The sequence below is a fragment of the Plectropomus leopardus genome, chromosome 1 (assembly GCF_026936395.1).
Source record: "Plectropomus leopardus strain MGB_pleo_1.0 chromosome 1, ASM2693639v1, whole genome shotgun sequence".
Taxonomy (NCBI): domain Eukaryota; kingdom Metazoa; phylum Chordata; class Actinopteri; order Perciformes; family Serranidae; genus Plectropomus; species Plectropomus leopardus.
The window spans coordinates 17,082,964-17,097,696 of NC_142176.1; the positions used below are offsets into that span (position 1 = coordinate 17,082,964).

The 14,733-nt window shown below is 40.1% G+C and overlaps 1 protein-coding gene and 1 long non-coding RNA gene across 13 annotated transcripts in view; one reads left to right on the plus strand and one right to left on the minus strand.

Annotated features, from left to right (window-relative positions):
* The window catches only part of LOC121948057 (uncharacterized), a 63,805-nt gene that overhangs the window by 22,382 nt on the left and 26,690 nt on the right, over positions 1–14,733 (minus strand). Inside the window, exons 4-5 of one of the 5 annotated variants that reach the window (XR_015776418.1) lie at positions 3,924–4,003; positions 2,384–2,417 (exon numbers count right to left, since the gene is read on the minus strand). This is a non-coding gene — a long non-coding RNA (uncharacterized LOC121948057). Of the gene's footprint in view, positions 1–2,383; positions 2,421–3,923; positions 4,004–10,716; positions 11,008–12,222; positions 12,238–12,362; positions 12,405–14,733 lie in introns of those variants that run through there. The other 4 variants (XR_015776417.1, XR_015776420.1, XR_015776421.1 and 1 more) reach the window with 4 other exon arrangements.
* LOC121948016 (LIM domain only protein 7) overlaps positions 1–14,733 on the plus strand; it is a 38,188-nt gene that overhangs the window by 22,270 nt on the left and 1,185 nt on the right. For 3 of the 8 annotated variants that reach the window (XM_088076570.1, XM_088076584.1, XM_088076583.1), the window contains 15 exons: positions 1,004–1,348; positions 3,041–3,155; positions 6,026–6,187; positions 6,323–6,498; positions 6,582–6,645; positions 6,744–6,803; positions 9,117–9,142; positions 9,326–9,433; positions 9,548–9,631; positions 10,532–10,719; positions 10,982–11,017; positions 12,494–12,546; positions 12,632–12,803; positions 12,916–13,101; positions 13,211–13,319. In XM_088076570.1, coding sequence (XP_087932696.1) covers positions 1,004–1,348; positions 3,041–3,155; positions 6,026–6,187; positions 6,323–6,498; positions 6,582–6,645; positions 6,744–6,803; positions 9,117–9,142; positions 9,326–9,433; positions 9,548–9,631; positions 10,532–10,719; positions 10,982–11,017; positions 12,494–12,546; positions 12,632–12,803; positions 12,916–13,101; positions 13,211–13,319 — 1,884 coding nt within the window. The remainder of the gene's footprint in view (positions 1–1,003; positions 1,349–3,040; positions 3,156–6,025; positions 6,188–6,322; positions 6,499–6,581; positions 6,646–6,743; positions 6,804–9,116; positions 9,143–9,325; positions 9,434–9,547; positions 9,632–10,531; positions 10,720–10,981; positions 11,018–12,493; positions 12,547–12,631; positions 12,804–12,915; positions 13,102–13,210; positions 13,320–14,733) is intronic. The other 5 variants (XM_088076574.1, XM_088076578.1, XM_088076590.1 and 2 more) reach the window with 5 other exon arrangements.

The window sequence follows — 14,733 nt, forward strand, 5'->3', positions numbered from 1 at the left end:
CCGAACACAAAAATAAGAAGAAAATACAAAAATACAGGCAGAGACTCTGCAGAAAAAATACACTTCTAGCGGGTCATAGGTTATGATTGACAGGAATTACTTCTGTATGAGTCTAGACATTGTTTTTAGGAAAATCCTGCACTGTATATCTTTTTGGAAAACAATAAGGCTCTATGTTGGCCTTTGTTGATAATAATAAAAAATACAATATCACCATTACATTGCTGTTTTTCTTGTAAAAACTAAATATTTTAGTGGTAACTTCTCGGCATACAAGTAGGTGTACATGAAACATTTAACTAGTACTGTTAACCATTGTTTTTTTAACAACCATCCTCCCCCTCTACCGACCTCAGATAAACCTGGAACACTCTCTCTAATGTCACTTTTCAACAGCCCATCTCCACAATTTATCCGCAGCCTTTACTTACTGAAATGTGTCTAATTTTGACACCAAGATGCTCTCAGAAAACTGGTGATTACAGTGATGGATGTGGTGCTGCGATAAGAGATAAACAGTAGACAAGTCTGTGTCTCTCAGTGAATTTTGAAATCAGCGTAGCAGAGCTTTTAGTATGTGAGGGATCAGCTACCTGCTGATTTTCTTTTACAATCTGGATGCTACTAATTCTGTCTTAATGGAGGGTTAGTGCTCAGGAGGGTGCACAGGGACTTGTTTAGTCAGCCAAATAGGCTCAAGCCAGTTAATGTAATGGGAGCATTTCCTGTCTCTGTGTGTGTGAACTATATGTGAGCGAGCTCATGTTACCTTTGTTTTTTTGGATCGCCCTAATCATTAATAATGAAGAGAGTGATTGTGAACAGTGTCAACTCATTACAAGATAACACACTTACTTTCACATAAGTCTGTTGGTTGTAAACATTCAGTACCAACTGTCGCACGTCAGCTAAGTCACACGCCGATACTGCAGATTAAGTGCTGCAATCAAACTCATCTGGAGCTGACCTTCTGAGCACATCTTGTTTTTTTATTCATCTCCAGGTAGACGACAACCAGGGTCTGCTGCTGACAAGCGAGAAAGAGGAATCTGTTTCTCCAACCAACAAATCTGCACTCAAGAGACAGACTGCGACTGTCCAGCTGCAGAGTCCGCACCAGGCTTCAGTCAGACAGCAGGAAACTGGCCAGACGAAGCAGAAAGCTTCAGTACAGTTGGAGGAGGTGAAAGGAGCCACTCTCTCCGGTCAGACCTCCTTCCAGACCAATGGCTACCACTCTCAGCCCTACACTCAAACCCAGCAGCTGCCACAGCCGTATGCAGACCTGCAGACCCTCCACTACAAAAGCTCAACTCTCCCATCTAACGCAAGCACCGACCTCCCAAAGGTATGCTGGATTGTGTTTTAGCGCACAGCCTCTGTACTGTGTATACATTGATGCAACAGATGTTTAAATCTGGGATTTAATTATGTTTGGTCAAACTATACTCTTTTAGGGATTAGGGATTATAAAATGAATTTCATGTATTGGCTTGTGGCGTTGCTTGTTGATCAAAAGAAGAACTTAAGGAGCCAAAGTTAGATGAGAGAAACACAGAAAAGTGATTATTTTTTCATCCAGCTGTCAAAGTGGTTACAAGTGATTTTAACTTGGCGCAGCAATCGGGCTTTGATTAATTTCTGCCTATATTTATTGTGACTTAATAAATGACCATTACTCATGATTTTTACTGCCCGAGATGTGGAAGTGTGAACTTGAGTCACATGAATTGAATAGGACTCGAGTCACAACTTTGATGACTTTAGATTCGACTTAACAAAATCAAAATAGACTTCCAACTCAACTTGAACTTAAGCACCAATTTCTCGTGACTTCACTTGGACTTCAGCCTTCTGACTTGAAATACTTGATACATTCCACCAAAAGCCCAATATTATAAAGTATGTTATTAAAAAATTGCACCACAAATCAACTCATCTCACTTAATTACCTGAATGGACTAATCTTAATGCTATTCATTACCAGCAAGTCAATTCTCCAGAACCACTTTGTTTGAGCCAATCCGACAGCAGCTAGTCAAAAGTTGCAGGAAAGAACCGTGCTCTACCAAAAATTTACTTTATACTGGTGCCTGTGGGAAAAAATGATACCAAAGATAAATTTGGTCTCATACACTATGTGGGGGTTTTAAAATGAATAAATAAATAAAATTGCAGTATGCAATAAACGCAAGTGGAAAATTACACCTTCCAGCAAACTTGTTTTGAAAATTCAAATTTTAAAATTGCTTGGTATGTTATTAAAATGGCATTACATTTGATAAAGAGCACACTATGAGTTGTCTATGACTCAACACCAAACATATAGGACTTAATACTTGTCAGCCTTGACTGGGGACATAATTTTAGAGACTTGACTCACCTGTGACTTGCAGAGCGATGACTTGGTTCCACCTCTGCTGAAATGTCATGATGAGAGAGTGAAAACATTAATATATTGTAATGACAAGTCAAATTTTGAAAATACTGTGATAAATGAAGCTAAAGTTAACGTTCTTGCAGGCTCTTGCTTCGCCCACACAGGTGAATCAGCCTTTAATCAGCAGAGTAAGTGAAAACACCTGTGTGGGTGTGCTGGGCCTTTAAACAATATTAGCTCAAAAATATTTAATACGTGCATATACGCTGAGTCACTAGCTAATCTCTATGAAGGTTAGTAATTTTCAGTTTCTGATGCTATGTATGAGGTGTTGTTGTTTTTTTTATATTAATACTTCTTATTTGAGTAAATGAAGATTGAAGACACACAATTCTATATAATGCTAAACCACTAAAGGCACAGACCTGAAAATAGCATCTCAGAGAACAAAACCAAACCTGAATATGGTGAACTTCACAAAGACGGGGTTAGTTTCAGGGCTGCTGTGATGATAGCACTTCACTGTGCATAATAAACTGCTCCCTCGGTGTGTATCACTCACTATATTTGTGTAGCAGCCCTCTGAGGTATCTAGTTTCCACCAGGAAGCACGGGACATTGGATCACAGGGTGTCAGCTTTACGTTTGTGTGTGTTTCAGGTGGATCACAGTGACATGAGAGTGAGCCTAACTCTCAAACCCAACAGTCGACCAGACTTTGGTTTCCAGACTCATTGGGACTCCACCGGGGCGAGAGTCAAATTCATTCAACCTGGTAAGACTTTTGCTGTATTCATCTCCGGATTACTGAAATTTTGGCTCATACGCATCACAATAATGGTTAAACTGACAGTGTTGATTCTTTGCTTTGAGCCTTGTATTGTAGAACGGTTTAGTGACAGGGCGACATTGTGTTCTCAATGTTTTTTTTTCTCCAAGAGGGAATTTGTTCTAGCATCCTGCACTTACAAAAAGAAAGTAATTCAAGACACTGACAGGTCTCAGGGCAGACAGAGCGTAGATAAATTGTCACTATTGAAACACAAACATGATGTTACTGAGGCAGTTTGTTGAGAGATAAGACAAAGCAGCTTCTCAAGTGGCTAAGAAAGAGCAAAAACTTTCGTTCTTTTAAATATTAAAAAGGGGAAATGTCTTTATACATTTTGACCACTGAGGCAGATTAGAATGTCATACACAAATTGGGATGTTAATGTTTATTTTATATGCATTTATCTTACATGCATAAAACTACAAACTCCGAAGTCAGTAATTTAAAGGAGCAGCTTGTAGAATTGAATGGCATCCTGTGGTGAGGGTTGCAGATTGCAATCAGCTAAAAGTTATCCCATTTGCCAAGCGTGAACTCCTGGTTAGCATTACTTTAGTAAACCACTTACTTTAAGTGGTTTTTTAATAGAGCTGAATTATCTGCAGAGGTCTCTTCCTCTCAAAACAAACAGACCAGGTGGTTAAAACTGTTGAAAACGATGAATAAAGCTGTATCAAAAGCCTAGCACAGCACCTACTAATGTGTGCTCACCTTTTTTTCCTCTGGTTACATGATCCAGACCTTAAGGAGGTTTGTGCCAGGAGCTGAATTATCCACAGAGGTCTCTTCCTCTACAAAACAAAGGGGCCTGGTGATTAAAACCAGTAAAAAAAATAACAAAAACAAAAACAATGACTAAAGCAGTTTAATGTAAAAATCACTGTTTTTCTAATGCTTATCAGCCTGGTACTTCCTAATCTAAGCTCATCTGTTCTCTGATAATTTAAGATCCTGACATGCAAGGTGTCTTCATCAGCAGCAAAATTATCTGCAAAGGTCTCTTCCTCTCAAAAACAAATGAACCCGGTGATTTAAACAGGTAAAAACACTAACTAAAGCAGTTTTACATAAAAAGTCAGCGTTTCTCCAATGCTGCTTGTGACATACAGTAGAAAAAACAAACCCAAATGACACTATCTAGAGCCTGCGTTTGGTTTGTGCCTCCTGGGCTACTGTAGAAACATGACGGTGCAACGTAGTGGACTCTGTGAACGAGGACCCACTCCCAATGAAAAATATAACAGCAAACAAAATTGCATAAAAATGTCCTAGTACAGTATGTCATCCAAAATAGCATAAAAACGCCATAACTCATTGTAAGGTAATGAGAGCACAACAGTTCTTTTCAGGGGATTATACACCAAAGAAAACATACTGTCACAGCAAACACAATCCCGGTCACTTGATACTATTACTCTCCATGAACTCTCGTCCAGGGCTTGGCTGCCTGACCATATATTATCAGAAAGTGAGCATTTGGTTGCCAGGCTAAAAGTGAGGGATTTGCGCCTACCTGTTGCCTCACTTAGAGCCATTGGCTGTCACTCGGTCAGCTTACTTTCCGTGATCCATCGTTGCTTTGCCTCAGCACTCAGCTGCCATTCATTAAACACTCAGACAATTCCAGTAAACAAAACTTTTTGGGGAAAAGGGTAAACTCCACCATCTGTCTTCCTTGCAGCACTCAGAAAACAAACTGGGGCTCCACACCTGCCCTTAATCCTCTCTCTTAATTATTTCCACCCGCCCCCTTTCAGACTTACACAGGATCTACCCCAAAGTAAGCCCAGCCCACCTGACCTCACAGCCATGCAGGACAGACAAAATAGGACAGTGTACCATGACAAAACTCATTTTATTAAATTCCATGTCTGCCAGTATATCCTCTATGGATGCAAGATAATATCCGATAATATTGTTTTAATTGACAAAGTGACCAGGAACAAAACATCATACCACATACAAACCACTGACCCCAAGTTGAAGTACTTGTCTTTCTTTTGTCTTCATGAATGAATATTAACTACACTGAGAAGCATTGTATTTCATATCTTCATCTGCTGGTGGGCCATTATGATAAGAGTTTGCATAATATGATAATTCCACTAGAGAAGAGACTTAATAACTTTTTTCAATTCAATTCAAATTTGTTCATACAGCACATTTAAAAACAACAGCAGTTCTAGCTCACCCATGCCCTTCCTGCAGCAGCCCAGGATCAACTTTAACCTGCGGCTTTCGGCTGCGTGTCATCCCCTCTCTCTCCCCCTTTCACACATAATCTGTCTGATTAAATAAAGGCAAAAGCCAAAATAATAATGATAATAATAATAATGATAAAAAACAGCAGTTGACCAAAGCGCTCCAAAAATAGCACAAAAAAAACAGACAATAGAAAATGAAAATATTATCAACACAGAATAAACACTTCATAAACAATGCAGTAGGAATGAGTTGGGGATAAAAGTGGATGTCGATATTGGTTATTGGCCAAATGGGTTGTTTTTTACATCGGGATATCCGCAAAAAATTCCAATGTCATGCATTACTTATCCCCTCCTCAGTCCTACACTCTGGACCTTTAAAGCTCAACCATGAATGTTTAATGTCTGTAGAAGTGACAGGTGTCACATACTCGTTGCTTGTAGTTTTGGTTTACTAACCTACTTTTCAACTTGGACCAGCAACCTTGTCCTCAATGCTGCAGCTCACTTGGTGCTAAAAAAAATCATTTCTGAAGGCGGCACCTTTTTTTTATGTTTTGCTGTCCTCATCTTCATTCATCTCCCTGACGCGTGTCCCTCCCCCCACAGACAGTCCAGCGGAGCTTTGCCAGCTGCGTGTGGACGATGAGATTGTGGCTGTTAATGGAGTTGCAGTGGCACACATGAACTACAACCAGTGGAAGGATAAAATGACATCTTCCCTACAAACTGGCAGTCTGACCATGGACATCCGGCGCTATGGCAACAAGGGTAAGATAATGAGCCAAAAAAAGGCTTCGTCTCTTTCCACCTTAATTATTTGTGCTAATTTGACCTCTAACTTCCAGCCGGTGGTCTCAAACATTGGTTTGCAGTGTGGTTTTGATGGCTGGTTGTTTTCATTAGATTGGAGCACCAGTGAGGGGAGCCATCACAACCAGCCAGGCCAGAGCAGGGTCACCCTCAATCTGACTGCTGCGGCGCCCGTTCTGACGGGTCGCCCTGATCACCATGCCAACAGTGGTGCCTCTGCAGAAACCGCAGGCAGGAATTTGTCCCAATTCAATGGGCAGACAGACAATGTGAGCAATGTTTTAGCCAGAAAAATCAAAAATGGATGCAGCATATTAAGTGGTGCTCATCAGCGGTTCTCTCACCTGCCCAGGTTTTACAGGGTAAAGTCATGCATGGAGAACTTTCTGACCACCACAAGACAGCCAGAAGTAAAGGTAATAACAGGAATAAAGTCTGTAAAAGCCTCATCTCCTTTTTAATAACTCTTCACATAAAGTCATTTTCTCACCTTATCTGTCCTTCCTCTGTATAGATTATGATACTATTAGTAGGAAAAATCAAAAAAAGAGGGCAGAATTTTTCAAACAAAAAGGTAAAATTCAAGTCTGAACTCTAACTCTTTGTGTAGCAGCTTTGGTGGCTGGTGCTTGGTGTGGTTTAAGTGTTGGGTATTAATTCAAAGCTAATTTAAAAGTACCTGTTCTTACCTCTTACCTGTGTGCTATTTATCAGTCCAGGTTGTTTTGGTGTGAGTTGCAGAGTGTTGGAGATATTGGCTGTAGAGATGTCTGCCTTCTCTCACTAATAATGGAACTAGATGGCACTCAGCTCGTGGTGCTCCAAGTGCCAAAAAAAATACATTTGAAAAACTCAACAGAAATTTCTCTTTCCAGAAACTGTAATCTGCTTTACTCAAGATAATCCACAGACTGTATTTTGAGCCATTTCATGTAGGAACTATTTTCGTTCTATCAAACTACACCCACCAACTGTATCAATGTGAAGCAGGAAGCATGCCTCAACTAACAGACTACAAGACATTTAAGTTCTCCACAGCTAAGCTGTAACATCAGCTAGCTCAGTAATACTGTGTGAGATGGCTGTAGGTGCATGTTTGTATGGTGTAGTTCAGGGGAAAGAAAATAGTTCCAACATGAAACTGCTTAGAACAAGGACTGTGGATTATCATGAGTAACTGGGTCATGATTCCTGACAAGATTAATGAATTAGATAGATTAATTATTTTGGCGCTTTGAGCACCACAAACCAAGTGCCAAATACTTCCATTTTATTCTAGAGAAGGCAGACATCTCTACAGATGATATCTCCAACACATGGCACCTCATACAAAAACAACCGAGACCGATAAATAGCACTACAGGTAAGAGAATTTTTGAATATGAGGTGACCTGTCCCATTAAGGATTGTAAGAAGGGGGGCCCTTACTTTACTACCACCATAACAACATTATTTGAATCAAAGCAGTCAAACTTCAGAGTAACTATTAAAGATGTAGAATTTCTAAATAATTATTTCAAAATAAATGTTTCTGTATTTTTCCCTCAAGCTGGTGATGTTTTTGGCAAACTGGGATAAAATTTACCTAGCAACCACAGAGCTGACGGCATCAATCACGTCTATATCATTCCAAGTTTTTAATTGGCAACCTCCTCATTCTTTTGTGTAACGGCTGAGTTATTTATAATGCTGTCGTTTGTGGTTGTTAATGGATCTGATGTGTGTCTCACTACCATGGCTCTTCAGGCTCTGCAGGATTCAGCTCATGGGTTTACTTGTGTGGTAAATGTTTTCACTGTGTGCGGTGTTTTTCTGAACTGTTGTTCAGCATCTTCATGCGGTCATGCAGTGTGTGAACACCTTTTGTTTATTTACTTTTGCATGCTTAACTCTTTGCCCGTTTCTTTGTCTGTATTTGTGCACAGTATCTTTGAGCTGCGAATACATTAGCAGATTAGTATGCTGATTTACATACAGGTGTCCTGTTCAGGTCTTATCAGTGAGCAAATGAGAGTAGTTAAGATTTATAGACCCCTCACGGCACATCTGGACCATCTGACATTTGATAGTTGCCAAATATTTGAGCCAGTCCTGCAGGTGAGGATCTACAAAAGTAATTTTAGCCCACAAGTTTTGTATTTTGGTCTTCAGTGAACATTGTTTTATAGCAACTAAGGCCTCTTGCAGGGCTGTATTTTTCAAGCCGGACCCTTTTTGTCCTCCAAGTCTTTGTGTCTAAATGACTAATGGAGACATCAATTTTTTTTTTTAAATTGGTCCAGTATTGAGCGAGAGGGCTGCAGCTGGCAGCTGCAATGAAACCAGTTGAGGCATATGCACTCTCAATGCACATCACTGACAGGCAAGGATTGCTGTGAGTGTCAGACAACATTATGGAAAGGATTCTGACAGAGATGGACCTTTTTGTTTAAGAATGTGATCTTTTTGTTTACCCAAACCCACAAGATGCCATTTAAATAAACAGTAATTTTAGTGTGTACAGAGCCAGCATGTTTTCACATCTAACTGGGTTAATTAAGGGTTTCTTTCAACCAAACCAGAGTCAGTGATTGCTAAAACAGTGGAAAGAAAAACTGAAATGTTTTTATGAAATTAATTTAGTTTCTATCAACTTTGAATGAAGTGTTTTACAGTGATAAAATTACTATTGATTTAAATGGAGTCTGTTGGGTGTCAGAGGTCAGCAGGATAAACAAAGTAAAGTTTTGGCAGTTTACTCAACAAGACAAAATACACGATGCATGAACAGATAAACCATCTTAATATGTCCTCAGTGTGGTGCATGTGTGGCCTGTCAATATTACATACGACTTGATCCTGTTTAGGAAAGACTGTGTCTCTGCTGACTTGTTGTTTTCTCTCATAGGAGGCTCAGAATCTGCAATATCTGATGTAAGTTACCATACCGCTTGATCAAAGGATGTTTGTATGCATGTTCAAACATAAGTTGTGTGTGTGTCTGTGTGTGTGTGTGTGTGTGTGTGTGTGTGTGCGTGTGTGCGTGTGTGTGTTGTAAGAGGGTGTGCACTGCACTGTGATCATGTTTGAGCCCACAGTCTGTTTGTGCATCACCAGCTCCAGGTGCCATCCCTCAGCCCCTCCTCATCCAGCTGGTCGTGGGACCGCGAGGAGGATCGAAGGCGTCAGGAGAAGTGGCAGGAAGAGCAGGAGCGCCTCCTACAGGTAAAGACTCCCATTCTCAACTCGGAGCTACACAGCACACTCCTCAATGAGCTTCATCTGAAGTTTAAAGCAACATTTCGATGTGCATGTGTGCTCGTGTCTTTGCTTTTTCAGGAGAAATACCAGCGGGATCAGGAGAGGCTTGAATCAGAGTGGCAGAGAGCACAACAAGAAGCAAAACGAGAGTTATGCAGGAAGGTAGGAGTAATGTTGTGGTCCTGTGTGTCATTTTTTCATGCTGCAAAACATTTTTAGTTGTAACAAAGTGATCATTAAACATTTTTTTAATTTTAAAATCATTTTATTTTAAATTAAAGGAGGCTGTCTTTCACCAATAAGCAAATTGTAAATTGGTTTAGCTGTGACACATTTGTGGCAATTGTGCTGAGAGGGAGATGTGCAACATGCCACCCTCAACGTTGCTGTTAATTAAATGCATGTTTTACAGTGTCTGCTTTTCTTTTTAATAGTTTTAGGAGCCCTATGTGACTCAATGGATGGTCCTCAGCCCCGATAGGAGAACAATTCACCCCTCATATGATCATTTGTATATGAATTACTCATTCTAGATCAAGTTGTATTTGGGAAGTAAAACGATGCAGTAACAGTAAACAGACTTCTTCAAGTGGATTCTAAAAGGGGCCAAAATTATATCAAAACATCCATCGACCACCTCTCACACAACTTGTGCAAGATAATCCAAGCCTCATTCATCTATACATATGCTCAGTACATCCCAAACACATGCATATTCACTGAAAACATCATATTTAAAACACTTCTGCACAAAACAAAAGGCATACCTTATCTGGAGACTCGTTATGCAGAAATGTTTTAAACTGTACATCTCAAGTAAAAATGCATGTGTTTGGGATGTACTGAGCACACAAATTACTAAACGACTTGGATTATCCTGCATGAGTTGTGTGAGGGTTTGAAAACAGATGTTTTTATATAGTTTTGCTGTTGTAAAACACAAACCCCTGTGACTATAATTCATTGGGAATATTTGCCTTTTTGGATTCTTTGTTCCCCTTAGAGGAATTTGAGAAAAACTGCTCCTACAGAATTGTCATTTGTTTTCTCATGCATTTGAAGCAGAACACATTTGAGATGACCAATGGTGGTGGGGGCCCTGCCAGCACTCAGCTCCACGTGAATGGATTGACAAATAAAAGCAGAGAAGAGGAGCAGAGCCCTGACAGAGATGAGCTGAAAGAAGCAGGATCAAAACCTCAAAGTAGAGCACAAGGAGAGCAGCATGACAAAATTACTGAACAAGCCTGGTAAATACATTTTTTTTCTCTAACTGTTTAAATATCACAAACATCGTCAGCTTTCTTCCATCCCTGCTCAGTGCAACAGCATTAAACATATGTGCAATCCTTGTTCTTACTATTGAATGCAAGGTGTGAAATATTTTTTTTTACAAATTTTCACCTGTTTGTGACTGACTTGAAATGATTTTTTCTGCATTGCTGCTGTTGCTGAATCTGCTGTGCTTTCTGCTGCTTGCTGGGTCTTAATGCTTTTCATGCTGTTCCTCAGGGCTGAGGACTTTGAACAGCTGTCTCCTGCACACAGGTCAGAACAACATTAGCTCAGTATGATGTGGGACTACATACAATATAATAGTTCTTAAAGGGGTTCTGTATGAAATTGAGAACATGTGAGTTGTCTGCACACAGTTCTTAACATGGAGGTGGCTGAGCCAGTGGCTAGCAGCTAGCGATGCTAACTCCATAAACAGAAGGGCGAGATTATCCAGAGGCCATTACAATGCTATCATGATACAAGTCACGATATGATTTTTTTTGTGTGATTTTTTCTATTTTACAATATGCTGAGGATTGCGACATTGTTTATTTCATTATGTTGGGCTTTTTCTGCCTTTTTTCAACTACTGTCCATTTTCCTCAAATAATTTGTGTTGTTGCAAAATGTATCTAGTTGACCAAAAAAAAGCAATTGATCATGTTATTCTAGTAAGCTAGCAAAAGTTTAATTGTATTTGAAATACTATACAAATAATTTATTCAAAGAATCGATATTGGTGTCTATGTAACGGCACAATATTGCCACGCAAAATATCGTAAGTTTATACTGAATTGTTTTTTTTCCGCCACCCTTTAAAGCGGTAACCCGCTGTACAAGTGCGGTGCTAAATGCTGGTGATGAGCGAGCCAGTGGGATACATACAATGCACTAACACGCACATGTAGCCAGACCAGCTTATCACAACAAACCACAGAGAAGCTCAGATTACATCACAAACAGAGGTAGCATGGCTTCATTCTCTGTTAGGGAGGCCATTACTCCACTTTATCTTTACATAGCAAATATGGAGCGATGCCTGTGAGCAAGTTAAAGCAGTCAACTTGAGCTGCACTAATTCATACACACACGTCATTTGTCACTCTCCATACAAACACATCCTCTTGATTTGGCTATTTAAGCTGCAAACATTTCCCCAACTCGCCCTTGTCATGCCTTTTCAATGCTGTTGCTGCCTTGCTGCATCAGTACTGCTGCCTGCTCTTTCAGCACCACCTCCACCCCAGCACAGACCTGCAGGCTCCAGCTAGGTGAAGATTATCATCATTCCCAGATATCTCATGCAACAAATATCTGCAGGGAGTGATGAGGCTGGAGTCTAGATGTCAAAGTCTAACTACACTCTGATCTTGAAATAAACATTTCCAGCGCATGAGACTGAAAGTGGTTTGCTGATTTATTATCGCTCTGAATGTTGCATTCAGCTCCTTTAAATTAGCTTTGGGGATAAAGGTCCTGGTGTTGTATGTCTGTAACAACAGCAAAGTCTTGTTGGTTGTAAAGCAAATAATATGACACAAGATGATTGGCTGCTTTTGTTAGGAGGATGTTAGTTCAATATCACATGGCATTCTCTTGTGAGAGGATAACCCACCTTGAAGCCAACATCAGCATGCAATCAGTTTAGCGTAGAACCCTTAAAAAAAACCAAAAAATTTTTTTAGAATAATGTATATAGAATAATATTTTTATAGAATAATGTGTCTATTTCTTTCCACTCATAAGGGCGAAGTCCATGTCTACTCCAGCCTTAGCTGGCCCCTACAAACAGGCAAGAGGTTAGTCTGCCATCTTTGTCATAACATCCCCCTCTGCTTTTATGATGTTCTTAGCTAACGCCTCCCCAAACTTTGATTGGTCCAGGTGATGAGAGGAAAATAAAAGTACAGGCTGTGTCTAAAGCTGAGAAAGACAGGCAGCAGATTCTGGAGGAGATGAAGAAAAGGACTCAACTTCTGACCGACAACAGCTGGATACGTCAGCGCAGCAGCAGCTTTTATAAGGAGCCGGTCTATCTCGGGGTTCCCATGAAGAGGTGGGTGTATTTGGACAAAGTGGGGCCCCATTGCACCTTAGACAACTGTTTGTTTCACAAAAAATGGAGTACTTTTCCTTTGACCCTCTTGCTACTGTTTTCTTCTCTGCAGATACGAGTCTCTGGACGACCTGGACTCTTTACGTCAGTCTCCACTCTCCACTGCTACATTCAGTTACCCTCGTCCTCATTCAGCTGCTGCAGGTTACTATGCCCCGAGTAGGAACTCCTCCTCCCGCTACAGCACTGGGTCTATGTTATCCCAGAGACATACATTTGACTCCTCTCATCATGGCGGGTATGTAACCACACAAATATAGACCCTGTCTCTCTTATGCATGCTGTCGTGTGTTATTTTCACTGTCTTGTTCATTTTGGCCTCACACTGTTAACATGTGCTGCCCCAGGATGGTCAGTGGCAGGAGGACTTGCTGTGTGTGTGAGCGTGTCCTGGGTAGTGGGGCAGCCATGGTCATAGAGGCTCTTAGTCTCTGCTTCCACCTTGCCTGTTTCCAGGTGAGAGGTCATGACCAGGTTAAGGTGTGGTCACAGCAGCTCCAATCCCTGCACAGTACACAATATTATCAGACTAATAACCACGGCACCACCTCCCACCTGTGTTATGCACATTTGCATTTGAAAAATACCTGAGATGGAGACACCAGCAATACATGTCCAAATATTGCAGAAAAGTTTCTATGCTGGGTTGTGGTGGAAAAGTTTGCGTATTGATAAAACCAAAAAGTTACTAAGTGCAATGATAATTATATCATAATATACACAAAGGAAGTGGCTTAAGCTTCTGCTCCACCAAAGAGATGGAAAATGGCAACACAGAAAAATATGTGAATGGAAAACTAAGTCAAATCAAGTCAGTCAAATTTATTCATAGAGCTCAATTAAAAGAACTAAATACAATTTAAGTTAGTTAACTTTTAAGAATTATATGAGACAGTCTGTAAAAAAAAAAAATTAAGCTACAAACCAAGCATCGCCCAACGGCCAGTGCAAACCTTTTCTGAAAATATCTGAGTTGAAAAAATGGCAACACAGTAACAGAATCTAGAGTTCATATTTGATCAGCGCTGCTGAGGCAATAGAGTAGGCAGAGGAATATGAATTTTTTTCCCACAGATTTTCTGTCTCATTTAGTGCTGTGTGACTATAATGAGTTTCAGCAAATATGAAAAAAAAAGGTTACCAACTACAGATATAACATGATAAAAACGCTGATTAATAAAGAACATATGTACATACACAATAATAGATGAAAGAAATTAGACATTTGATTTTATCACTCTGCCTCTTTTTTCTGCATTAGTAATGGCACTCAGCTGAAGAATTAGCACCACCAGCTGGTTTTCTATCTGCCCAACTCCTAATATGCACAGTAATAGAAATTAATATCAATTAACATTTTCTCTTGCTGTTTTTCTTGGAAAATTGTTTAAAATTTGTAACATATTTGGACAGAGACTGCTTTCACCTACAATCATATTGCTCAATATGTATGTTACGTGCTTCAGAGTTGTAACATGACATCCAGTTATTTGGTGGTTATGTGGTGGGAAAATTTGCTAAGACTGAAGACTAATGTGACCGCACCTTTGGTATGGTCAGCAGGAGTCTCATTTCTATAGATTTACAGTGCAATCAGCTTTATAGTCACAAGCCGACAGAAGTATTGCTGACACCTTTCTGTGCTTCTGTCTTGTCTAACCAGCTTTTTTCCTAGTCTGCGTAGGGTGTCTGGCCTGGTGGTCCAGTCTGGTGTCTCGCATACTATCTCTCTCTCTGCCTTTAGTTTTCTGCATTTGGTTGGTTTAGTGGAAGAAGCTCGTCTGTTGTCGTGCTTTGCTTTTGGATGCTTATTGTGAAAATCTCACTGGCAGAGGACTCACACATTTAGTCGACCTATGTTCATTAGCAT